Here is a 25588-nt window from a genome sequence, read left to right on the forward strand (position 1 = left end):
TAACTTAAATTACTACACTTAAAGATTACATCATACGGAGAGATTTGAATGTTTTCGCAGTTTCACTAGAGCTGTCCAGAAGGAGTTCCGGTTAGATAAAAGCGCCAGAGATTCACGTGTTCTTCCTTTTCAAGTGAATGCCGAAGTCGTGAACGGACCATGTCTAGCGGTTCTGCTGACTACAACAGGTAAAATCTTCTGTGACACGTAACCAAAATTCATTTTATTTCGGGTACCGTTCATATATGTGTATCGTTGAGTTAGAGTTGCGTCGGGCTGATTGTAACACTGTTGATGTGGATTTTGACATGGCGTGTGTGATATTAGCCAGGCCGCACAGCTGGCTAACGCCCGTTAGCCGTGTCTCTGTAAATGGTTATTACTGAGTATTTAGTGCTCACGTACAGCTCTGATTAAACTACACCTCCATTTTTTCATGCTCAAGACAATTGTTATTCTTAAGGACTGGAAATATGAACGTTGGATAGGCTTCACGTCCACCCTGAAAATTAACGCGTGGCCTCCATGCTTGAGGCCTTGCGGTCAACGCCCTCATTTCATGTACCTTTAAACTTTTTTGTAAGTTGTTTTAAAGTCAGAATTGTCGTAGTTGTCTGATTTTATTAGAGATGTGGTTATGAATTCAGTAAAATATAAATCGAGCTTGCTCTTAGCATATTCAAAGTGGAAAAATTGTTTGCACGGTGAATATTTCAGACCTAATTTGGACATGGGATGTGAACGGCACCTTTAAGTCACGCTTCAAACATTTATAATGACTTAATCCGTTATTCAAATTCTTCACTTCCCGCTCTGATCATTATGGTCATCCACGTGGTGTTTTTGGAATCTGGGCTCACCGGCACGCGAGTCTTCTGGAAGTTTGAAATATGCAGTACTCCCATCTGGAGTAACCACACACACATGGAGTTATTGCCATACTCCTAACTGTTTATACTTGAAACTTCGTACTGTCTTTTTCTTTTTAGCTCACGAGATCGAGACCATGGAGGGCCTGAAGGAATGGAGCCTGATGGTATCATCGAGGTTTGTAAATCAAAGTATTGTTGCTAGTTAAGTGGTTAAATTGGTTTAATACCTGCGTTAAAAAACAAAACAGAAGATTGCAGGTTCAACCCACATAAAAGCTAATACATGAAATATTGCAGCCCGTTCAGATCCTCCAATCTTTTCCCATACAAGCTTGAAAGGGAGTTGGTGTGTTGGGCAGTTTCGTTTCTTATTTTCATATTTATCTTTTGCACACTTCTAAAGTAATGGTACCAAGTTGATACTAAGATAAAAAAGATGTAATGATACCAGTGTTTCTGCAGTACCGGAAGTACGAGCGCTGAGTCAATCTGATACCAGTGTGCAGAATGACTGTAAAATGTTCATTTTAAGCACGTGTTCTGTTACTCCTTACACTGAAATGGACAATCAAGTTAAAATCGTGACAAGTCCTAGTGTGATTTATTAAACCACTAAAGGCTGCAATCTTAGTGTGGATGTGATGCGTACTTTATAAATCCAACAAATCATACATATTGAGAATCATTCACGACATGTATGAGGTGACCAAGCAGAACACTAATCTACTGTGAACCACGCAGCGCATGTAAAATATATATTTATATAATTAAAATCACTGCATTTGCACTTTAATCTCAACTCAACCGCATTTAAAACAAAGTTGACCAAAGTGCTTCACAGTAATACAATTAAATTACCACAAACACTAGTAAACTAAAACACAAAATACAAACACTCCAAAACTGTGTCCTACATTTCATTTGTCAGACTCAAAGGCCAGTGTAAAGAGATGAGATTTCAGACGTGACTTAAATCTGTTTATCCGGAGAGTGAAGATTCAAGCAAAAAATACACATTATAATAAAAGCACATCTCAAAATATAAGCTAGAGCCCTGCAATTGAAGAAATTGACATATATTAAAAATGTATAGTAAAATGTAATTCACTGTAATGATAATGATGAAGTTTGGCAAAAAAAAAAAAAAAATGCAATGACATGTTGAAAAGAATGAATTGATTAGACAACATTTTGATTAAACTAAAACATGGCGTTCTAGAAAATAACAAAAAGGAAAACATGATTTGGTGATGAATAAAACAGATTTCAGTAAGGCGCTACTTAAACACTTAAGCAATGCATCCTTGATTGAGAAACACGAAGGAAACATGGATTTCTTTTAGTTTATTTACATTGAAAAGTAACTTTAAATGGGCATGTTCAATAGCACATTATCATATTAGCATATTTATGCTGTGGTACCGTAATTGGTATCGAGAACCGTGAAATTTCACTGGTATCGGTACAGACTACTGAAATCTTGTTACCGTGACAACATTAGTGGTGGCATTCATATGCAATCATTAGGACATGTGAAGGCAGCATGTTGCCATTTTGCCCTAAACCTCAGCAGGGCACTATGATTTCCTCCATAAGGAAAACACTTATGGAATTGCGGAATCCAGCCATAAGAGTAAATCACGGAATTTGAAATTTTTGGGATAAAATGTGTGATTTCAAAAATAATCCATTTAAAATTGTAATATGTCCTAGTGTAACTAAACCACGAAAGGCTGCGCTTCAATTAAATATACAGTCTGCATGTGCTGCGCACTTCAAAATGATTGTGTGAAGCCGGCCGCTCATACACTGACAACACCGCATTGGTCCCTTTCAAGGCTAAATAATCTCTGAACATGAGCATCATGCCTGGTCTGTGTGCAGAGAGCAGAGCACTCATTAACCTTGAAGCACACATCACATGCAGACTATATATTTATAATTAAATTGCAGCCTTTCACAGTTTAATGAGCACAAAACCATATTGCGAACTGGTTATCCTGATGTGAGAAGCTACCGTCAAACTAGTCTCTTGTAGCCAGACCTTTGACTAAAATGGTAAAGGTATGGGATCTATAGAAGCTTCAATTGGACAAGAACCACCCATGTAGATATGATTTGCCTTGGGTTCCCTCTGGATTTTTCTATGGGTTTTTATAATGGGTTTTTTGAACTAGCTTGGAGTAAAATAAGGTCTGTGGTAAACATTACTTGATATGTGGATGTTTTGTTCTACAGCCATGTTCAATTGCATAATTTTTTTAATACAAGGTGTGAATTTATGTTGTAGATCAAAACGTCCATGTAACCCCATTATAAAAACTCATAGGAAAATCGCAAGGGAACCCATGGCGAATTTGCCCACAGATTAATGTCATGGCTGAACAGCTCTATTTTGTGTGCTATGTGCATCAGGTGGTTAGTGCATGAGTGTGGGTGATCCGTTGGCATGCCGGCTGAGACTACCATCAAACAGAAACTGAAAGGGCTTCACTCAAAAATAAAAGCAATTGCTAAAATATAAGCTCAAGTTACCAAGATGTGTGAAATTGCAACATATCACTACTATATAGTAAAATGTAATATTCAGTGTAATAGTCAATGACATTTAAGCAATCTCTCAAGCAAGAGTGCTTTTGTACGGAATAAAACTTGATGCAAATTAACTCAATGTTTTGTTTTGGATAGTGCTGAGTATCTATACAGAAGCACTTGATTTGATAAAAATAATGCAATGGTATGTTGGGAAATAATTGTTTGGTTTTCATTTGATTAAAGTTCTAAAGACTAATTTGATTAGACCGTTTTTTGATGGTTAAATTAAACTTTAAAACATGGAATTCAGAAATAATAAAACAAGAAACATAATTTGGGGAAAAATAAAATGTGGAGAAAATGATTTCATAGGGCCCTACTGCTGGTTGCTCCAGGGCAGTGGTTCTCAACCCTGTTTCTGGAGGCCCCCCAACACTGCACATTTAGTATATCTCCCTTTTCTAACGAGCTGATGAGTTGAATCAGGTGTGTTTGATTAGGGAGATATCCAAAATGTGTAGTGTTTGGGGGCCTCCAGGGGAATGTAATAAAATGTTACCACTTTAGAAAAGAGAGATCTTAAATGACTGACGAACCAAAGCATGCAAAAAAAGTGTGTACATCTTGTTCTTTTACAGAGCAACTGGAACGAGATTACAGACAATTTTGATGATATGAACTTGAAGGAAACTCTCCTTCGTGGAATTTATGCCTATGGTTTTGAGAAACCCTCTGCAATCCAGCAGAGAGCTATAATTCCTTGCATAAAAGGTACAGATTGCCTGGATGTTCTTGTCTGTTTATAGTCTACTGTTTTGGAACCAATAGCATAGTGCAGTAGTGTGAAACTGTCCTTAATTTCTCCATAGGTTATGATGTTATTGCTCAGGCCCAGTCGGGAACTGGAAAAACGGCCACATTTGCCATTTCCATCCTGCAGCAGCTGGAGATTGATCAGAAAGAAACTCAGGCTCTGGTCCTGGCACCAACCCGAGAGCTTGCTCAGCAGGTATGCTGTACCTGAGGTCATGATAAACTTAAGTGTGTCTCAGACCAAGGCGGCATATTCTGGAAGTAGATCAATTCAAGGTACTTTTTTGCTATTCTTCCTGCTACATCAATCTCTAAATGTGGACTTTTATTTGCATAATTTCATGAACTATTTGGCAGGAAGTCATTATCTAGCTCAGTGGTTCCCAAACTGGTTGTTGTGGAATCTCTACTCTGAATATTTAAATACCCACCGATGTTAAAAGTACCGGATGTACCAAGTATTGAGCATGTTTATATGCACACAAATATGCTGATTACTCCCAAAAATCAGCTTATTTTAAAAAGAAAACATAACAAGGCAAGAAAACTGTTTACATGAGATTTGAAATCCATGTTATTCTCTGCTTTTGACGTCAAACCGTGAAGAGACATGCACTCAACACGTGCGCACCTTGGATAATCCGGTGAAAATATCGCTAAAGGTGTTTACGTGCCATGCGAAATCGGCGTTTATTCTTAAGCCGTTTATGAACTTGCATTGTTTATTGCGTTTACATGACCACACGTGCTGTCTGCCTATTAAGCATAATCGCTGTAAAGAACGTGCATGTAAATGCACTCATTGACACACTTTGGTAACTGCGTGCTACTGCTGGCTGCTTTCATATGCTCATGTGTATGTCTGCACCTGCTCTATCCACAATATTCCTGAGTCCCATGATACTTTGTGAGCAGAACTTCGGTTAAGCGTAAACAATCGTTATGTACTGCCGCAGCATTAAAAATGACAAACTTCAGAACAAATGATCACAGAATTATAGTGAGGCGATATTGTTCTTTCCCACCTATCTGTTAATGATTATGGGTTTGAGGATGATGGCCATAGTGGCCATTTAATGTAACCCTGTAAAGCCTGTCGTATGAAAATTGTCTATTTTTATTTTTACATTTAAACTGTTTTTAGTACATTAGACAAACTTATGTATCATATTTGATTAGTAATTAATTTTTGTGGAGGACATTTGTTGTTCAAGTTTTTCTTTGACCATACATACTACAGTGGTAAATCTTGGGGTATTATCAGAGGACTCCCTGGGCTTTTCAGAGATGCCAAATATTTGAGAGTTTGGTCATGACAGCTTCCTCTCCTTGGTCTAAAAGTATGCACTGTAAGCACATCAAATACTATATGAATAAAATATTATTTTTCAATAAACATTTATCAAATATATTTTATGCACCAAACACCATAATGACCTTTTAAGAAAGGGAGTGTTTTGTCGGATAGTTACTGAAATTCAGATGTTACAGATATATCAACTTTTCTAACTTAATTCGAAATGCACATGGCGAAATACTGCGTCTGTTAGCGAGCAGCGTGATTAAAACCTTCGCTCCTGTTAATAATTAACAAAGCTGTTAACATTGCTAGCGTGTGACATTGGAGTGATCTATAGTTTTGACACCTTAAATATCTTTGCGCTCCCTCATTAGTCATAATGCAGCACATTTGACAAAGGCAGAAATAGCAGAAATGCTTTTGTGTACCAGCGTTTTGGTGAAGAGAGACACTTAAACACCTGTTACATGTCTAATCTCTCATCCAGGGTCGGATATTAATGGGGGCTCTGGACAAAATGCCCCCTAAATTAAAAATATGGGGGCAAAAAAATGCCCCTGCAAAGAGTTCTTGTTAATGACATCTAATAGCCTATAGGCCTACTTCCAAATACATGCATCATGATCTTCATTGGAGTTTTTGCTGAACTTTATTTGTTTCGTGCCTGCCTTTGTGCAGATGCTTGCGCCATTTCGGACACTCGCTTCTCACGCTCCGCATCAGTTCGGTGTCGCGCTCACGCGCTAAATTACGTGACCATTTGCTCCTTTCATTCGAAAAATACTGTCCTAGTAATTAACACTGTCACTCCCTGTGCTATAGCCTACTTACCTGCCCAACGGTTCATCTCACTTATGCATCTGTCTATTTGAAAAGCCTCCTCACCAGCTAGAAGCCAAAAGTGCAGGAGGGATGGATGTTATATATTTAAGTTATTCAGGTCTGAGAGAACACAAAATATAATGTAACCAAATGCTACAATGAAGTTAATAACAAAAATATCTAGGTAAATAACTTGATGTGAAATAAAACATTATTAATGATACAGTCATATTTTTTACATTTTAATCACATTGTATGAATCAAATCTGACTAATTTTCATTGTGAAATGTTTATTTTTGCATTGTTTTATTCAATTGGAATGGAGTTGCCAAGTTTTAAGCTCCTCAATCCAAATCTAGAGAAATGCCGTCATCTCTATGTCGGCGCATTAGTTTGGTTAATTTAATAGACAAAATGTTTGGAAATATGTGAGAGAAAAAGTTTTGGAACCAATGCACATTATGCAATGTACAGATCATGTAATTTTGTAATTATTGAAACATGCCATTTTTCAAATTGAATTAATTGTATAAATTCTAACATAAAAGGATAATGGGGTCATTTTGTAAGGTTAGAAGAAAAAATTCCCTTGTAAAGGTAAAAAATGCCCCTGGAAATCAAATATTGCCCCTTAATGAAAAAGTTTATTTCTGACCCTGATTCCATTTGACCTATACAGGAATTGAGAAAAGGAGCCCCAAGTGAGATTTAGGTGAGTTTGTTGTAAGATTTCAGATGTTTAGTGTTAACCCAAAGTGTGTGAATCCCACCCATATGAGCCGTGTAAGGGGGGAATTCCCCCTCATTTTCAGAAATGAATTTCAGGACCTGATATTTGATACAAACTGCTTTATAGAGTTAATAGATTGTTTTCAAAAGCATAATTATTTCTCAGTGGTTGGGCTGCTGTGGGGGAAGAAACAACGTAAATGGAGCTGTAGTTTACAAAAGTTTGGGAACCACTGATCTAGCTGGCACCTCTGCTGGGATAATTCATCAATCTTTCTGTAATGGCCAGGAGTATTTAGTGTAAGTGGTTGGAAATTAGAATTGAATGGTTTGGTATTAGGTAGCTTAATGACTTGCAGAGGCTGACTGTAACTAAATGGATCTGTGGACAAATGTGATATGATGTTAGACCATCTTTCGGGACTGACCTGTTATGGAGATGACTGTTTTTCAACTGATCATACTTGTCCACTTTTGTACATAAAAACTTGGTAGCAAGCTTTTTTTGTACACGAGGATACAGAGCTTTTTAACTCCATCCACCTTGTCCTTTCTCTGTAGATTCAGAAGGTTATTCTGGCCTTGGGTGACTACATGGGTGCTTCTTGCCATGCTTGCATTGGAGGCACCAATGTGCGGAACGAAATGCAGAAACTGCAGGCCGAAGCTCCGCACATTGTCGTCGGCACACCGGGTCGTGTGTTTGACATGCTAAACAGGAGGTACCTGTGTAAGTAGACAATGCAAATGGTTTAGGCTGAAACATGCAAGCATGCATTTAAAGCTGAAGTGTGCCATTTCCCCCAAAATAATTGCTGTTTGTGGAAATGAATGTACAGATTGCTTCCTTTAGTTGTTTCTACTAAATAAGTTGGGGTAGGGTATTTTAACAAGAAAAATGACAGATTTCAGCTTTAAAGTGTAAGTGCTGGTATCAAGTATGAAGTGATGCTATACCATCTTTCGGGACTGACCTGTTATGGAGATATTTATAACTTAACTGATCATACATTTGACCAAATTGGTTGCAAGCTGCTTGCCAGGAGGAGCTGGTCTAATAATTTTAAATACAGGAAACTTTTTTTTTTTCTTTCTCAATACAGCTCCCAAATGGATAAAGATGTTTGTCCTTGATGAAGCCGATGAAATGCTGAGCCGTGGGTTCAAGGATCAAATTTATGAGATTTTCCAAAAATTAAGCACAAACATTCAAGTAAGTCGAAGATTACCTGATGTGAATCTATTGATTTGTCTTCCACTTAAAAGAACTGTGCTAAAATTACAGAGTCCAGGTCCTCCTGGTATATGTAATCATGCTAGCAGAGTATAATGTGGAAGAAGAGCACTAGCCCTGCACCGGAAGTGAAACTGGGTCGGACCTCTTTCTTAATGTCCAGTGGCTTGTGTTTCAAGGTTCAGAGCAACATTAATTCAATGCATGTGTTCTCCTATTTTTACAACATTTATTGATGGAATATATGGATTTGAACATTTTGTAAAGAGCTAAATGTGACCAGAATGAAAAACTAATGATATGTAAAATGAATATTTTTGTAATATACAAAGTTGGAAGGTCACCTGTATAATTAAGTGTTAACTGAGAGATGATTTATATGTAAGAAAAATGGACATTATAACTGAAAAATACCCATAGGAATGGAATTTTAAATACGAATTGACTCGCGAGGAGAGAAAAAATTACACAATTGAGCATGTCCACGGTCATTAAAAAAAACAAAACTCCCATCATCGAAGCAATTCAAGATTGAATACAACCTTTTTAGCAGGGGGCAGTAAGCTCAACTCTCACTAAACAAACCTATTTTAGAGCTCCTTGCAACAAACTACACTTGACGGCAGACAACGCAATAAGTTCTTGCATTCCGAGCACAATTCTGAATGCAGTGTTCTTGAGACATGTTTTTAAATTGTTTAACTTGACATGGCAGTCTAAATACATTGTGTTTAGGACTTGACCAAAATTAGATCTATGCTCCTAAAATGTCCTTTTGAAGCATGTGTACATTGACATCTTTAGAAAAGCCCTTGCAAAATGCATTGCTGTGGACTGTAGGCCAATGATCGTCTTATGTTCAATTATATGGAAATATACAATGTATATCGTCTTATAAAACAACTTTTTGCGTTGCCTTATCAATGCTTTACTCATCTGTCACTAATGTAATGCATTCTAATTATCTTACTATATTTATAGTAGTTAATTATTGGAATAACTAGTTATAATTTAATCATGAAAAATTGTTATTTGAGGACATTTCTCAGCAAATATTTATGTATGCAAATAATTGATTTGTTAATTGGCATATCAAGTAATTAACTCAAATTTATTGGCAGTCCTAATATACATATGGCATGTATTATGCATGTGTGTATTTGAGGTAATCATGCTTTAATAATTGCTTGCTTGACCAGGTTGTGCTGCTTTCGGCCACCATGCCTGCCGACGTGTTGGAGGTGACCACCAAATTTATGCGTGAACCTGTTCGCATCCTGGTGAAAAAGGAGGAGCTGACTTTGGAGGGTATCAAGCAGTTTTACATAAATGTAGAACGAGAGGTGAGGCACTGGTTACGTTTTCTCATGCACGTGTAATCCCAGTCCCTTCTTTTTAAAAGCACCATGCTAAAATCATCAGCTCAAGACCTTCGGGTCTAGCGCCGGTGTTAATGCTAGTACTGGTTAATCTCAAAGAAGGAAGAGCAAAAGCACACGTCGGAAATGAGTTCAGGAAGGACCTCTTTCTTAATGTCCAGTGTCCTGGGTCTCAAGATTCTGTGCCACACACTATATGAACCCACAATGCTGATGTAGGATGACTTCTTGCGTTGTTGCTTAAATTATGCTAATTAAACATTATCCTGTAGGAGTGGAAATTGGACACACTTTGTGACCTCTACGAGACCCTTACAATCACCCAGGCTGTTATCTTCTTGAACACAAGGAGAAAGGTCGACTGGCTGACTGAGAAGATGCATGCAAGAGATTTCACTGTGTCTGCTCTGGTAATCCATATTAGTACATGCCAGATCTGTAAATGTTTGTGAAGACATTAAATGTAAACTGTAGTTTTATAATTGGGTGATTTTATTGGTAGGCCTGTGCAAGAGGCAGGGCATTTGTTCCTTGACTAAATCAGTGAGGGTTGATTTTTATAAAGTAAATATGACATGAAATGTGTATTATGGCCTAGCTTGGATGAAGTATGAAATGATGGTCTACTATCTTTCGGGACTGACTTGTCATGGAGAGATTTAAAAATTACTGATCATACTTGTCCAGAGTTTATCATTTGAGAATGGCTTAAAGCTGGCTTTAATAAATTAAAGTACTGCAACTGCTTTTCAGCACGGAGACATGGACCAGAAGGAGCGAGACGTAATCATGAGAGAGTTTAGGTCTGGTTCCAGCAGAGTTCTCATAACCACAGATTTGCTGGTAAGTAGGCCTCACTGGTTTTTGAAAGGTACCTGCCTAGCAATCTGGCACAACAGTTGTGCCATTTTGTAAAGACTTGCTACTTCCTAGTTACTTTTAGGGCATAAAATGCATATGTACTCATATGTGGACATTTTCTTAAGCTTAATTACTGACCTGAAACCACTCTTCCTCAGGCACGTGGAATTGATGTGCAACAAGTTTCACTTGTCATCAATTATGACTTGCCTACAAATCGAGAAAACTATATCCATAGGTGAGTAAAATTGCAGACAATGTAACTATCTCAGATGGTGATTCATTTAATGCTGACCATTTTACTATCATTGTTCCTTCCCAGGATTGGCCGTGGGGGTCGGTTTGGCAGAAAAGGTGTTGCCATCAACTTTGTGACTGAAGAAGACAAAAGGATTCTTCGAGACATTGAGACGTTTTACAATACAACTGTTGAGGAGATGCCTATGAATGTTGCCGACCTGATTTAAACTTCTGAGATTTTAACACGGGGATAGCCGTTGAATGATCGTACCATTTGTGCTTATTTTATTGGAAGGGGAAAAAAAAAAAAGCTACTCTCTTAAATGCTGACCTCGGATCTGACTTGCGAATTCAATACGTGACTCTCTGTGTGGACAGTTGTAGACTCCAACTATATCAGTATTTTGCTGGTGGTGTTTACAAAACATGGGTTCTTTACATCTATTCTTTATGTGGTATTTCACTAGTATGTACAAAATGTGTGTGTTCGATGTTCTTCATCGTTTAGTCATTTACTTGTGGACTAAAAGATACAAGTGCTGCATCAAGTCTGCCAATTATGTTATGCTAACATATGTATGCAGTTTAACTTGGTTCACTTCACCTATCTTTTCAGTAATATAAAGGCACTTTTTAGTTGTTTGTGGAATGTTAATTTAATTATAAATTGTTTTTATGAAGTACTGCTATTTTGTGAAGTCTTCAAAGTTGGGTCTTAAACGTTCCATCTAGCTTTTGGCCCATTTGACAAAAAGGATTGTGATTGATCCTGTCCGTGAATTGTTGTCTTGTGTGTTTGGTACACAGAGTTGATCTTGTGGTAGAGCAGGGCACTAAAATGTATACCTTAAATGTGTTTGATTTGGATAGAAGTGTCTGCTAAATGTTTAAATATTAAATAGTTGAACATAGTCCATATAATTGTAGTTTCAGTTAAATAACATATATAGAATAATCGGAATCCATTTCTTAATTGACCATACAGGAATTGACACCTTATTACTCTTTTGGTGTTCCTGGTCAAAAACTTGTTTACTTTCAATTAGCACAGGTTTTGTATTTGTTTTTGGAACATTGTTCGTAGGCTTCATTGACCTGAGCCAATGCACATCTGTTTTTGAGTGAAAAAGAATTATTTGTTCATAATTTTGGCAGTATTAAAATATGAGAACATTCTGTACTATTTATCACAATAGTGTGCTTTAATGTTTAAGCAGGAAGTTGTTCTTTTTCACAGAGATGAACTTTCTTACCCTGAACTGCATTGAACATCAATTCATCCAACATTACCACACACACCAGAACTGTCTTTGCCCCACAGTGATCCCTCCAATAGAATTGTAGTGTTTCTGTCAAAGATGACTGTCAATTGAAAATGAATGGGGAAGATCACAAAAAACAGGACTTTTATATACAAATCTGACCATTGTGATTTAAAAAAAAAAAAAAACTGTCCTCAGACCATTTACACATTAACACTGTCATATGAAAGACATTTCATGGAACAAAAATGCCAACACTTCATATTTCTGTTATATTTTCTAAACAAACCAAATCAACGAACACCTGGTGGTTTTGTGTTCTCATCCACATGACTGACTAGCTTTTTGCATGTGCCTTGCAAATGTGTGCTCTGCATTTAAAACAATGTTTGAGGAAAGAAAGATTCTATTGGAGAGGGGTCACTGGGGGTCAAAGACAGTTCTGTTGTTTGGTAGTGTTGGATACAGTTCAGGTTAGGATAAAGTTGATCTCTGTGAAAAAGTAAGCATGTAATACTCAGTTTGTACGTGAACGTGTGTGTGTGTGCACAGGTCCGAGGCCTTTATGTTTGCAAACACATGTGAACATGGACATGCTCTTGAACACTTAAAATTTCTCTTTTTTTTTTTTTTTTTGATCTCCCCCATTCATTTTCAACGGCTAGTCATTTTTGACCGGGAACACCAGAAGTGTGACTGTGCCATTTTTTACTAAATAAAATCATTTCAAAACAAACTTCCTGGTTAAACATTAAAGCACACTAGTGTGATAAATAGTACAGAATGTTTTCATTATTTAATATTGCCAAAATGATCCACAAATAATTCTCTTTTTTTCACAACAAAACGGATGCACATTAGCGTAGGTCAATGAGGCCTATGATCAATAAGTTCCAAAAAGAAATACAAAACCTGTGCTAATTGAAAGAAAACAAGTTGGCAAAAAGATGTTATCCAATATTCGGTGATAATTTAGCATAATAAGAGATTTATAAGCAATTTTTATAGGCCGGTCATTTTTGACCGGGAACACCACAAGTGTGACTTTGTGCCATTTTGTACAAAATAAAAGCATTTCAAATCAATCTTCCTGGTTAAACATTAAAGCACACTAGTGTGATAAATAGTACAGAATGTTTTCATATTATCCATAAATAATGCTTTTTTCACTCAAAAATGGAGGTGCATAAGTCAGGTCAGTGAGGCCTATGATCAATAAGTTCCAAAAAGAAAATACAAAACCTGTGCTAATTGAAAGAAAAGTTGGCAATAGGGTCTAATCTAATATTTGGTGATAATATAGCATAATGAGAGATTTATAAAAATTTTTTAAAGGCTGGTCATTTTTGACCGGGAACACCAAATTACGTACAAAATGTAAACAGCACAAGGGTTAATCAAATATTATGTTGGCACTCACTTTGCCTGTTGCCTCAATCACTTCTTTCAAATTAAACCCCAGGTTTTCAATACTTTTGAGCTTGGTGTTTTTTTTGTACTGATTGATGGTCTGTTTGAGAGTGATTTGGCACATCAGGATGTAACATGATCCCTAAATAGTAAATAGGCCTACTAGAAATTTTCATAGCTAAACATTAGTTCATATCCTTGTATTCGGGAATGTAATGAATTACATTAACAGTGCACAGTCTGGGGCATATACGCCCCACTAGTTAGTCAAAAAGACAACATTAATACAAGCTAATCTTTAATTCATTTTCTGGACATGAAAATATGTAATCTACACTGCTGTAAAGGAAGCAAATACAAAGACATTCTATAAATTCAATAAAGCAAACAATTTTAATAGGCATGCAGCAATACAGTATTTAAAACCACTTTGTACTGTTAACAGTTTGCAGCCCATTGCAATCAAACCCTATAACTGACAGTGAATGTCTCTTGACAGCTTGACTCATTGGTCACTTGAGGTTGACCTGCATCAACCTCAAGGGAGAAGAAAGTTTGGTATGCTAGGGTGGTGTTTTTGACAGGCTAATTGCAAAGACTCAAAATTACTCTACAGCTTTGTATAAAAAAAAAAAAAAAAGTGTCAAATTTCTGATATCTAGAGTATATTTAATCTGGCAAAAATTCTTACTGGAAGCGCCACATGATCTCTTATGTTTTTAAGTTTATTATAAGGCATTAAAAATATTATTTCCTGCTAATTGCATATACAATGAATTTTCTGTATCAGAAAGTGTCTATTTTAACCAAAGGACCCAAGGGATCACATTTGCTGAAAAAGCACATGTGGCCTCAAATATGTCATGGTGCAGCTTTTTCCAACCAAGAAAGTTATTTCATTTAGATTAATTTGAGAACATTTACTGTAGTATTATGTTTAGGATCATTAAGATTTTTTGCATTATTTTCAGGACACTTAAGCACACATAGCCCCTCAGTTCTCTTTACTGTACTTTTATTGTTCCTATTTTTTTGCAATGATTATTCTCATTACCATAACATTGTAATTTTTCTACTGTAATAGTCAAGTACATTTTTATTTGTATAGCGCATTTCACAACAAGTAGTTTCAAAGCAGCTTTACAGAAAATGATGCTGTAATGTCTTGAAGTCCTCACTGAGCAGTGTAAATGAAAAACATGATTAAAAATGATGTGTCAGTGAGCAAGCCAAAGACAACTGTAGCAAGGAAGCGAAAACTCCATCAGATGTTAATGGAGAAAAAAGAAAGAAAAAAACTTGGACGAAATCGGCCTCAGCTGGGGGAGCCAGTTTCCCTTTAGATTAGCCAGTTCTCTGTCAAAATAAGTTAAAAATGCTGTTGTACAATGTTTTTATTATTATTAAAATCAGCAAAAATGTAAGGCAGTACCAAAAGAGTACTACTCTGATGTATAAATACGTTACAATTTGAATATAATTTTTTAGCATGTTGCGGTAATGAGAATATTGTAATGACCATCTTTTATCATTTTGCGGTAATGAGAACTGGAGGGTAAAATGTTCTCAACTGTCATGAGAATAATGTCACAATGTAAAAATAAATTAATGGACGTTAAATAGGCCTTACTTTCTATAAACAAAATATAATTTCTTAATTGTTTCTTTTAATTTTGGAGTAAAATAGGACCAGGACTTTCTGGATACATATACAGTACAACAAATTAAGGGTAGAATAGAGTTTTTCCTTTAAGTTTCAATACATTTTCATGTCAAAAAAGCTGCCATGCATGGGTACGAGATAGAAGAAAATGGTATACATAGGAGCCTCACTTTCACCATGGTACAGTAGAGCCTCCAAAATAGTCCTGAGGACATTTGACCAACGTCATGTTCTGTTGCAAGCTTCCACAATTCATGGATGTCCCTTACATGTCCATGTGAAGTCATCATCTGGTTGTAGATACAACGGTGATGAGGGGCTTTTCCCTCCCCTGAGAAAAACACATGATCCTTGGGAGAGATGCCCAACATTTTGGCACAGATCCCAAGAAAGACGTCATCAATGTGAAGGGAAGCATTTAAGGTGAGTGAAACCTGATAGATTTTGGTAGCCACATCTTTGGAGAGGACATATCCAGACCCTGGGGTGTAATCTGGGTAAGAAAACCATGGGTACATATCTCGGGACACATAGTACTTACTCTCTTTGTCTCGGTCCGGTGGGGATCCACGGTGCACCCTTCCTATCCAAAGGTCTTTGACATTACTGTGGGCAATCCCTTGCAAATAGTGAATTATGTTGGAAATATGGACAAAGACGTCATCATCCGCAGACATGAGGAAATGGGCATGACGGCAGTAGGTTTCTTTCCAGCCAAGCTGCAGAAGAAGCTTGATAGTCAGATTGTGGAAAGAGTCTATGAAGTCCTGCTGGATAAGGTCATGATATATGTGGTCCTCAAAGAACAATTGCTGCTGAAGTTTTCTTCTCTGCTGTGGTTCAGAATGAAGGCCCAGAGCAAACAACACCTTTACCGTAACACCCAGTGTCCTTTCAATGTACACCTCATTTCCCCAAGTAGAACGAATTGCCTGCCTTCTCCCAAAGTTCTCAGTGGAGCTTTTAACAAATAGCAAGAGCATAATGTCTCTTGTACCACATTTCCTTTCTTGGTTTATTATGTATTTATGATTGCTATACTTTATAGCCTCTTCAGGACTGATTCTAAAGCTTGCATTAATGAACTTGAAGCTATTGAGAAGGTAGCGGTATGTGTTAGACTTTACATGGGTCACAATTTTATTGTCAAGCTGTTCCCAGTACACCATGATCATCGAGGTAGCAAAGCACATTATCATTATCTGTAGAACTTGGCATTTTCTGATTCTATGCATGTTTACAAACATAATGACTCCTCCAAACTTTGTCTCCTGGTTAGATTCAACAGTTAATTTGAGATTCCTGGCAATGTTTAGTTTACAGCCTTTAAAACTTGTTAGAGTCTGAGTTACATTATGAGACAAGAAAAACTGATCTGGAACTCTGATGACTGTTCAGATATAGCTGCCATTGATGTTGAGGTCTTCATCATAACAATAGACCAATGGAGATCTCCTTGTAAAAAGCCTGAAAGAGAAATGTAAAGACAACTTTAGTGGTTACGTTACAGTCCTTAATCAGATAGGTGCTTGTGAGAAAGTAGGGTAAGATCCGCAAAGGTGACCATGACTTTGCCAATTAAGACTTGTTTCTAGATCAAGATCTGTTGTTGGTGCTGGAACAACATTCCTGTCCAACAATGCCTAAAGGCTAGGGAATACTTCATTTATCCATGTGCCACTATGTCTCACGCACGGTCGAGCACTCTGTTAGCTTGTATGGATGTTTTTTCAGCGCATGCATACTTTCGCTGATTTGTGATACGCTTAAGTACTGTCAATGCCAGACGCATGGGCAGACGACACGCATAGAATTGGGTCTTAAAAAACTGGGTTACGTGTGGACAGTACTATGCTGATGATGAAATTTGCATCACACACAGATTGCGTGAGAAGTAGCATTAGGCGGAAAACGAAGTATACATTGGCCTTAACTCCAACTCTAACCATTAACTACCTCTAAAATCAGAGGGAAATAATTGGTTGATAAAAATATTATTAAAGTCCAAGAGGCATAGATAGGCAATTTTTTTATGTGTCCTCAGATTGATCTCCTACATATGTGTTTAAAATTTGGTAATAATATCTCATTCTGTTCAAGAATTTTAACTATTCAAGAAAAAGTGGCCACGCCCACTTTGTACGTTTTGTCATACTGTTACAACGGTGCATTGAAAGTTCCAATTTCTTTGGATAATTACAGATATCGGGACTCCAGAGAACCTTTGTTTGGTACCAATTGGGTGAATGGCCAAGGACTAGCTCAAAAAGGTATTTTTTTCAGCTGCTAAATGTGATTGGTCAATAGCGGCCATGTTTTTCAGGATTTGTGACTGTCCTCATAGACCTTGATGGCACCTTGGACAAAGACACTGCATGCTAAATTTCAAGTCGATTGTACCAACGGTTCCATAGTTAGAGCCATTTTTATATTTTTTAGTATTATAGAGCCACTAAGAGGCAGAGGTGCACAATTTTTTAATGTGCCCTCAGACTGACCCCTTACATAAGACTTCCAGATTTGGTGACAATATCTCATTACCTTCAGAAGTTATAACCATTTAAGTAAAAGTGGCTATGCCCACTTTGTACATTTTAGTGTACCGTTGCAACAATAAATCAAAACTTCAAACTTTGTTTTTATAATTATTGATATTGGGACTCCAGAGAATCTCTCTTCAATGGTTTGGTTCCAAATGGGCAAACAACCTAGGACTAGTTCAGAAAAGAATGTGTTTTAAAGAATCTCAAATATTTAACAAACGATTTGATTCAGACCAATGGTTCTTGTGGCCAAGTTGGTGGAATAGTCTGCGCATATACCTGGAATTGTTTTCACTAATAAGTTGGCCCACAAGGTGGCAACAGACACAGTTGGGCCATTGCTTTCAAGAAGTAGTGTAAGAAGATGATGTTAAAGCTGGTGCACAACCGGATACAAAGGAGGAAACAATGACAATGACGCATTTTGATATGTCTGCGGCCAATTTATCAAGATAAGAGCGAAAAAGTACTCCATGGAAGCATCTGCTAAGATGTGTGAGACCTACAAGGCATATTTCGGCATGCCTGAAGGGAATCAAGATAAACCCTGGGCACCTCATTTCACCTGCGAGCACTGCAAAAACAACTCTGGAAGGTAAGATGGACAACTGTTGCTCGGAATTTTATGTTATAAAATTTGTTAATTTTTAAAATTGTAAAAGTTTTTAATTTTAAAATGTTTTACAATTTTCAATGTTATTGAAAAAATATATAATATATGAAAAATGTTGCGGGAATCTCTTACACATTAGTCATGGGTGAAATAAATGTATTTTTGTAGGATGGTACAGAGGGGAAACGAGAGCCATGAAGTTCGCTATCCCAAGAATTTTGCGGGAACCCACTGACCACTCAAGTAACTGCTACTTCTGCATGGTGGACCCTTCCAAACGTCAGACTGACAAGAATGCACCTGCTATCACGTATCCGGACCTTTCTTCATCCATCGCCCTGGTGCCACACTGCCATGAGCTCCCCATACCCACTCCTCCAGAGAGATCAGCCGTCTTTAGAATAGAGCAGCAAGTCAGAGAGCGAGGAAGACGTTGTAGATACAGATGACAATTTCAGAGGTGGAGCTGAGGAGAGAAAACCATACTACCCCAACCAAAAAGACCTCAACGACTTGATTAGAGATCTTGGTCTCACCAAGTCCAATGCCGAGCTTTTGACATCTAGACTCAAGCAGTGGAATTGTTGGATGAAAGTGTGCAAGTCGCAGATCAGAGGAAGCATCACCAAACTTTTTCCAGCTTCTTCACCCATCAAGATGGGCTCTGCTTCTGCAACAATGTGACCAGTCTGTTCGAGGCAATCGGAATTGCCTGTAACCAGAATGAGTGGCGCCTCTTCATTGACAGCTCATCCAGGAGCCTCAAGCCGTGCTGCTCCATAATGGTAACAAGTACCCGTCTCTTCCTCTGGCTCACTCGGTGCACCTCAAAGAGGATTACAACAGTATCAAGACCTTGCTAGATGCCTTGAAGTATGATGAGTACATTTGGGGGCTGACTCGTGAAAGTGATTTACAGTATAATCATAAATTTTGGAAAACTACTCACTTCTAAATCTTTTGTAGTCATTTCTGTATTACTTTAGTATAAATACATGTTAATTTGGATTAATGTTTTTTTTTCTGACTTTATGTGAAGAAAAAGACAAAAGACATTCGCCTGTCCTGGTCACAAAAGCAAAGTTTGTGGGGAATAATAGCCATTTTCTATACTTTTGAGGCATAAGCAATTAGGAAATAACACTTACTACCCAGGAACAAAAATTGTGTTACACAGTGTAATGAAAAGGTTTCTTTTTAACCAAAACAGTTTGACAAATTACAAAACTTCATGAGAGAAAATTATCATCATTAACACATGAATCATGTTAAAAATTACTTATCACATAAATATATAAAAATATGAGCATTAGGAGTGTACTTCAGCATAAGCTTCTCTGTCATTAGAATATTATATAAAGTATTTGCATACTCTTCTTTAATAGACTAAATCAGTATAATAATATTGCACTAATTCATATGCTGAGCCAGACTTTCAGGAGTTAGTAGTTTCACCACATGGTAGATCAAACCATTAAAATTAATGTGTGTTAAAGAGTGTGAAGAGAAGGCAAATGCCCTTATGTGCACGTTGTCGCAGGCAGATAAACTGGAGCATTGCACCATTTTTCCAGAAGTTTTCTCTTCAGGGTTGCCATTATATCTCTTGTGTTCTGGAACCCTACTCATAGCTTTGTCATTTGGATTTTCACCCTTCAACAGCATGTGGATTATTTTCTTCTCCTTGAGTGTGCTCTGACGAACAGCTGTCACAGTTTGTAAGAACAGACCCAAATGCAGGAGGCAGTTTTATTGCAAACCAAACAAAATACAAACAAAAACTCACAAGGGAGATAAACAAGAACAGAGAACTGAAAAGTCAAAGAAACAAACGAACTAAAATCCAACCGAGCAAACCAGGGATTAAACAGACAGGAATTCATACAATACAATCCAAGACACAAGACTGAACACAAGAGGAGTTTAAATAAGCAGACTAATGAGGGCGAACAGGTGAAACAGATAACAAGGTAACAAGGCAAACGAGAGGGCGGGGTAACACTCAAGACAGAAAAGAACGTGGCAAATGAGGAAACCAAACAAAGCCACGTACTAATACATGACCTACACAGACAACTGACACGAGCACATGCCGTCAGGAAAACACAAGCAACATGCACTCATGTCAACAGACAATGACAGGACAAGAGAATACATGACAACACCAATAAAGCAATTCCATGCATTCTCACACAGACACTGGACTAAACAAAACCTGACTGCCCACTGCAAAGTAAACAATCAATGCAATGCACACCCAGCCACAAAATAAGACACGAAACATGTCAGAGCTGGACCACCAGATAATAAACACTAATAACAGAAGTGTCTGAACCCTGACACGACATAGAACAAGGCAAGACAAACAGAGACAGCACTGGACAATCAGGGAGAGAAGATGGCCACGATCCCTCCACAACATGAAAAACCAAGACCAAAGTGGCAGGACCGTGACAACAGTGTATCCTTTGAACACTTCCATGTTCTATATCATTGCTTTGTGTTGCACTGTGTGTTTCTTTCATTTATAAAAAATAAACTAAAGGGGCTTTTGCTTAATGACACATTTATAAAGATGCGAATGTTTTCCAGCATGCAAGTGATATATTTACATTTACATTTATGCACTTGGCAGACGCTTTTATCCACTGAATGCAACGGTGCATTCAAAAAAAGAGTGTTGAAAATGCTAATGAACAATCTGGCTGAGTGCTGATATAAATCTGGGTATCATCAGCATAACAATGATAACCCAGCCCAAACTTCTGGATAATCTGTCCAAGAGGCAACATATAGATACTGAACAGAATAGGACCCAGAACTGACCCCTGCGGAACCCCCTGTCGCATTGGAACAGTCTGGGATCTATTAATGCCAATATAGACAAACTGTGAATGCTCATATAGGTAAGATTTAAACCAATTGAAAACAATGCCAGAAAGGCCAATCCACTTTTCTAGTCTGTCCAACAAAATTGTGTGACAAATAGTATCAAATGCAGCAGTGAGGTCTAACAAGACCAAAATGCCACAAGCCCCTGAATCCGCTGTAATAAGGAGGTAATTCATGACCCTCACAAGTGCAGTCTCCGTACTATGTCCAGACCTAAACCCTGATTGAAAAGGTTCTAATAAACAGTTCATAGATAAATGACTTTGCAGTTGACCAATAACCACACGTTCAAGAACCTTTACCAGAAATGGTCAATTTGAAATAGGCCTGTAATTGGACATGTCAGCAGTCACTTCCAGGTTTTTTTAAGGACTGGTACAATTGCTGCCATTTTAAGAGCGGAGGGGACAACTCCAGTTTCAAGTGAAACATTGACAATAGCAGTGATATGGGGAACAATTGCTGGCAAGCATCGTTTAAGCACAACAGTAGGAAAAGGATCAAGAATGCAGGTAGTAGAGTTCATCATAGAAACCTATTTTAAAATAAAATCATTATTAATAACAGTAAAACTTGAAAATACAGGAACCGGAGAATGAAGAGGTAACAACTCCACAAAGTCAGATAATCGGGCAGAAGCAATGGAGTTGTAGATATTTTCAATCTTACATGAAAAATAATTAAGAAACTCATTGCACTGCTCAGTAGTAGAATATGACCGTGTTTATGTGTCGAAAAGTTAACACACTGAGTGAGGTTGAAACACTCTAACACATCCATAAAACTCAAAGTATTGTTACAATTCACATTGTCTACATGAATATTGAAATCACCAATTAAAAGAATAGCTGAGCAGATTGCACTGGTAAGTGTCAACAACTCAGTAAACTCAGAGAAGAACACCAGGTTTAGTTTAGGAGGACGACAGATATTTAAAACAAGAACCAGTGACGGACCACTCAGTTTAAACACCAAACATTCAAAAGATGAAAAACAAGGCAACATAAATTCAGTAACTAAAACATCAGATCTGTGAATGACAGCAAGTCCACCACCTCTGCCAGTGGATTGTGACTGGTCAATGTACGTGTAGCCTGGCAGGTCACACATATTAAGATTGACATAGTAATTCGGCTGATGCCAAGTCTCACAGAGGCAGAGAAAATCCAGTTTATTATCCATAATAATGTCACTGATGGAAGCAGCTTTATTGTTTATAGAACGAGCGTTCAGTTGTGCAAACCTTATTGTCTTGAGGCAAACTCCTCCACTAGATGCAGTACGCTTCAGGACATGCTGATGTCAGGAGCACAACCTCTCCCTCAGCGTCAGCAAGACAAAGGAGCTTGTGGTGGACTTCAGGAGAAAAGACAGAGAACACAGTCCCATCACCATCAATGGAGCACCAGTGGAGAGAGTCAGCAGCTTCAAGTTCCTCGGTGTCCACATCACTGAGGAACTCACATGGTCCGTCCACACTGAAGTCGCTGTGAAGAAGGCTCATCAGCGCCTATTCTTCCTGAGACGGCTGAGGAAGTTTTGAATGAACCGCCACATCCTCACACGGTTCTACACCAGCATTGTAGAGAGCATCCTGACTGGCTGCATCACTGCCTTGTATGGCAATAGCACCGCCCACAACCGCAAAGCCCCGCAAAGGGTGGTGCGAACTGCCAGACACATCATCGGAGGTGAGCTTCCCTCCCTCCAGGAAATATATACAAGGCGGTGTGTGAAAAAAGCTCAGAGGATCATCAGAGACTCCAGCCACCCGAGCCATGGGCTGTTCTCACTGCTACCATCAGGTAGGCGGTATCGCAGCATCAGGACCCGCACCAGCCGATTTCATGACAGCTTCTTCCCCCAAACAATCAGACTTCTGAACTCTTGATCTCTCACGATCAATATACATCAGCACTGCACTTTATTAATCTTATTATCTCACACTGGACTATCATAAATTATATTCTCTCTTAACAACACACTGGCAACTGACTATCAACCGACAATACAGTACAATTCAACCTACTGTACATTTTATATATACTATATATACTATTTTTATTGTATAATGTGTATTCTATATTGTGTGTATTGTATACTGTACAATATTCTATATTGTGTATTGTATACTGTACATTGTATATTATTATTTGTATATTGTGTTGTGTGTAATTATGTGTATATTAGATATGTAAATTGTGATGTGTAAATCTGTTTATTGTAGATTGGTATATGTCTCATCTATGTCTCATCACTGTCATGACTGCTATGTTGCTCAGAACTGCACCCAAGACTTTCACCCACTATTGCACTTGTGTATATGGTTGGTTGACAATAAAAGTGATTTTATTTTATTTTATTTGATAAGAGAGATTAGCAGAGCAGACACCACGCGAGGCTGGATGACGACGATCCATGCCTCGGCGAGACCATATCGAGTTGATACCAGCGCCGCTTGTATGAAGATTCCAATGGGAACCCCGATGAACATATTTTGGCCGGCGTAGAAGATGTAGCGATTTCACCATATCAAAACAGGTATCAGGAGTGTATCACGTGAGACTTATGCTGTTTGTTCTTGCTCTTCCTTCCTATTTTTAATATGAAGTGGTGGTTCTGTCAATACCTTTTTATTACCCTAGTAAATGTGAATCAGTAGCACCATGTTATGGTATACAATTCCCATAGCGTCAGCTACTGATGTGCCATCGAAGGGAACGTCTTAGTTAGGACTGTAACCTTGGTTCCCTGAAAGGAGGGAACAAGACTCTTTGTAACCTTGCCACACTACTGATTCCTTGATGTTAAGGGATTGAGAGATGGCTCTTCCTCCCTTCAGTCAAAATGTTTTGGTGAAATGGCGCTGTGCTCCAATTTGTATGCTCTCGATGATGCACGCATAAGGGACGGAGTGGTAAGCACCATATGCTAATGAAATTGCAGTGATTTTATAGGGTTTCAGAGATCATCACTCCTGCGAGGAGCTACTGACATAACATCTCGTTCCCTCTTTTGAGGGAACTAAGGTTACAGTCGTAACCAAACATTTTAAGGTAATGCAGATCTCTGAAACTTAATTGCTCAAACATTGGAACTGTGCCATATACAGTGGCCCCAAAAAGTATTTGGACACTTAAGCCACACTTGAAATGTATGAATTATTTGCATAAGATTCCAACATATCAAATCAAGTGACATCTAAACACATAATGCAATACATTTTCTCAGAACTAACTTACTAACCGTTTTGCAGTTATTTTTAACCAAGTGGTCTCGAGGTGATTTTTTGTAAACGTATGAGGTCAGTTCCCCTCAAGTTCACACAGGTGTCCTTGCAGAATAATCTCAGATGTACTGTAGTTTAACACAGAACTATGGATATGTTCTGCTAAATTTGACAACCAGATAGTGTCCAAATAAATTTCATCTTCATTTTGAACAGTACTTCCAATTGTTTTATCATTTTAAAACATTACGTATTTTCGTGAAATGTATAATATTAATATTATATTCATTTATACATTTTCAGACTATTTATTACCCCCTGTGGTTATCACTTGTGCTTAGCGCGTAATGACGTGTCATAATTTCTTAAGGATAATTTCTTTGTGGCCAAAGCATACTCCCCTGAGTTTCTTTTTAAAATGAATTTTTAAAATTGACTTTTCCCAGTAAACTTTTACCTACTATTGAAATCTTTAAAGCTCAGTGTGATACACAATAGCATTCAGCTAGACAAAACTGACATTCTTGTATAGTACAGTAAGCAGTCACTCAACAAAAAAGTAGAACAAAAATTAAATTTGTATACAACAAACATTTCCAGGGTTGACTGCCATGGTGAAAAAACATCTAAACATTTTGCCCAGTACAGCTCACATGATGACAATAAAACTTTTCATTTTGGTGGCACTGGCCAATTTACTGACACAATAACTAGGTTTTGACGCATGAATTAAATGTTTTGGGTGAGTTACTACATTTTGCAGACATGCAATAGAGTTGTGATGTCCCATAAAACAGCTGTGACAATTGCACTTACAGTTTAGAGAATGTTAAGACTGTTTCAAAAAAGAAAAACTGAGAAAAACTGTAATTTATTAATATATGATGGTATTTATTATTCCCTGAGGTTCTCACTTGTATTTAGCGCGTAATGATGTGTATTTTTTATGGAATGGCAAGGTAATTGTGCCAACGAGTTGGTAACACAAATTTGTTATTGAACAGCGAACATTTAAAAAAAAAAAAAATAATAAAGAAAATAAATAAGGAAGGTCTTACCCACTAACAGAGTCGATTCAGAAAAGAATGTTATCTTACAGTCCCAATCTCAATCATGTTTCCAAGTGCGTAAACAGTGACTGTACTCACAACTTCAGGTTTTGACATCTGTTACCAACCAGAAACTCCAAC

General features: G+C 37.7%; 2 protein-coding genes and 5 non-coding genes across 8 annotated transcripts; 6 read left to right on the top strand and 1 right to left on the bottom strand.

Annotated features, from left to right (window-relative positions):
• The first annotated feature begins 30 nt into the window (after window positions 1-30).
• Window positions 31-13133, top strand: LOC127442206 (eukaryotic initiation factor 4A-II). The gene is made up of 11 exons (XM_051700055.1): window positions 31-188; window positions 990-1047; window positions 4046-4178; window positions 4277-4416; window positions 7634-7802; window positions 8176-8285; window positions 9506-9649; window positions 9958-10095; window positions 10439-10528; window positions 10705-10784; window positions 10869-13133. The coding sequence occupies exons 1-11, from the start codon at window positions 160-162 to the stop codon at window positions 11011-11013; spliced, it is 1236 nt and encodes a 411-aa protein (XP_051556015.1). The 5' UTR covers window positions 31-159; the 3' UTR covers window positions 11014-13133.
• On the top strand, window positions 7465-7536 carry LOC127443251 (small nucleolar RNA SNORD2). The gene has a single exon (XR_007897643.1). It is a non-coding gene; the product is annotated as a small nucleolar RNA SNORD2 (small nucleolar RNA).
• On the top strand, window positions 8011-8082 carry LOC127443249 (small nucleolar RNA SNORD2). Its single transcript, XR_007897641.1, has one exon. It is a non-coding gene; the product is annotated as a small nucleolar RNA SNORD2 (small nucleolar RNA).
• On the top strand, window positions 8324-8501 carry LOC127443244 (small nucleolar RNA SNORA81). The gene has a single exon (XR_007897636.1). It is a non-coding gene; the product is annotated as a small nucleolar RNA SNORA81 (small nucleolar RNA).
• Window positions 9693-9878, top strand: LOC127443245 (small nucleolar RNA SNORA81). The gene has a single exon (XR_007897637.1). It is a non-coding gene; the product is annotated as a small nucleolar RNA SNORA81 (small nucleolar RNA).
• LOC127443250 (small nucleolar RNA SNORD2) lies at window positions 10294-10364 on the top strand. Its single transcript, XR_007897642.1, has one exon. It is a non-coding gene; the product is annotated as a small nucleolar RNA SNORD2 (small nucleolar RNA).
• LOC127442207 (lactosylceramide 1,3-N-acetyl-beta-D-glucosaminyltransferase B-like) lies at window positions 11052-25588 on the bottom strand. Of its 2 annotated transcripts, none has more exons than XM_051700057.1 (2): window positions 25547-25588; window positions 11052-16588 (listed from the first exon to the last, which is right to left on the bottom strand). In XM_051700057.1, the coding sequence occupies exon 2, from the start codon at window positions 16366-16368 to the stop codon at window positions 15226-15228; it is 1143 nt and encodes a 380-aa protein (XP_051556017.1). In that variant the 5' UTR covers window positions 16369-16588; window positions 25547-25588; the 3' UTR covers window positions 11052-15225. The 2 variants fall into 2 exon arrangements, with proteins under 2 accessions (XP_051556017.1, XP_051556016.1); XM_051700056.1 differs by having other exon boundaries at window positions 25457-25579.

This window comes from Myxocyprinus asiaticus, chromosome 6, assembly GCF_019703515.2.
Source record: "Myxocyprinus asiaticus isolate MX2 ecotype Aquarium Trade chromosome 6, UBuf_Myxa_2, whole genome shotgun sequence".
In the NCBI taxonomy this organism is placed as follows: domain Eukaryota; kingdom Metazoa; phylum Chordata; class Actinopteri; order Cypriniformes; family Catostomidae; genus Myxocyprinus; species Myxocyprinus asiaticus.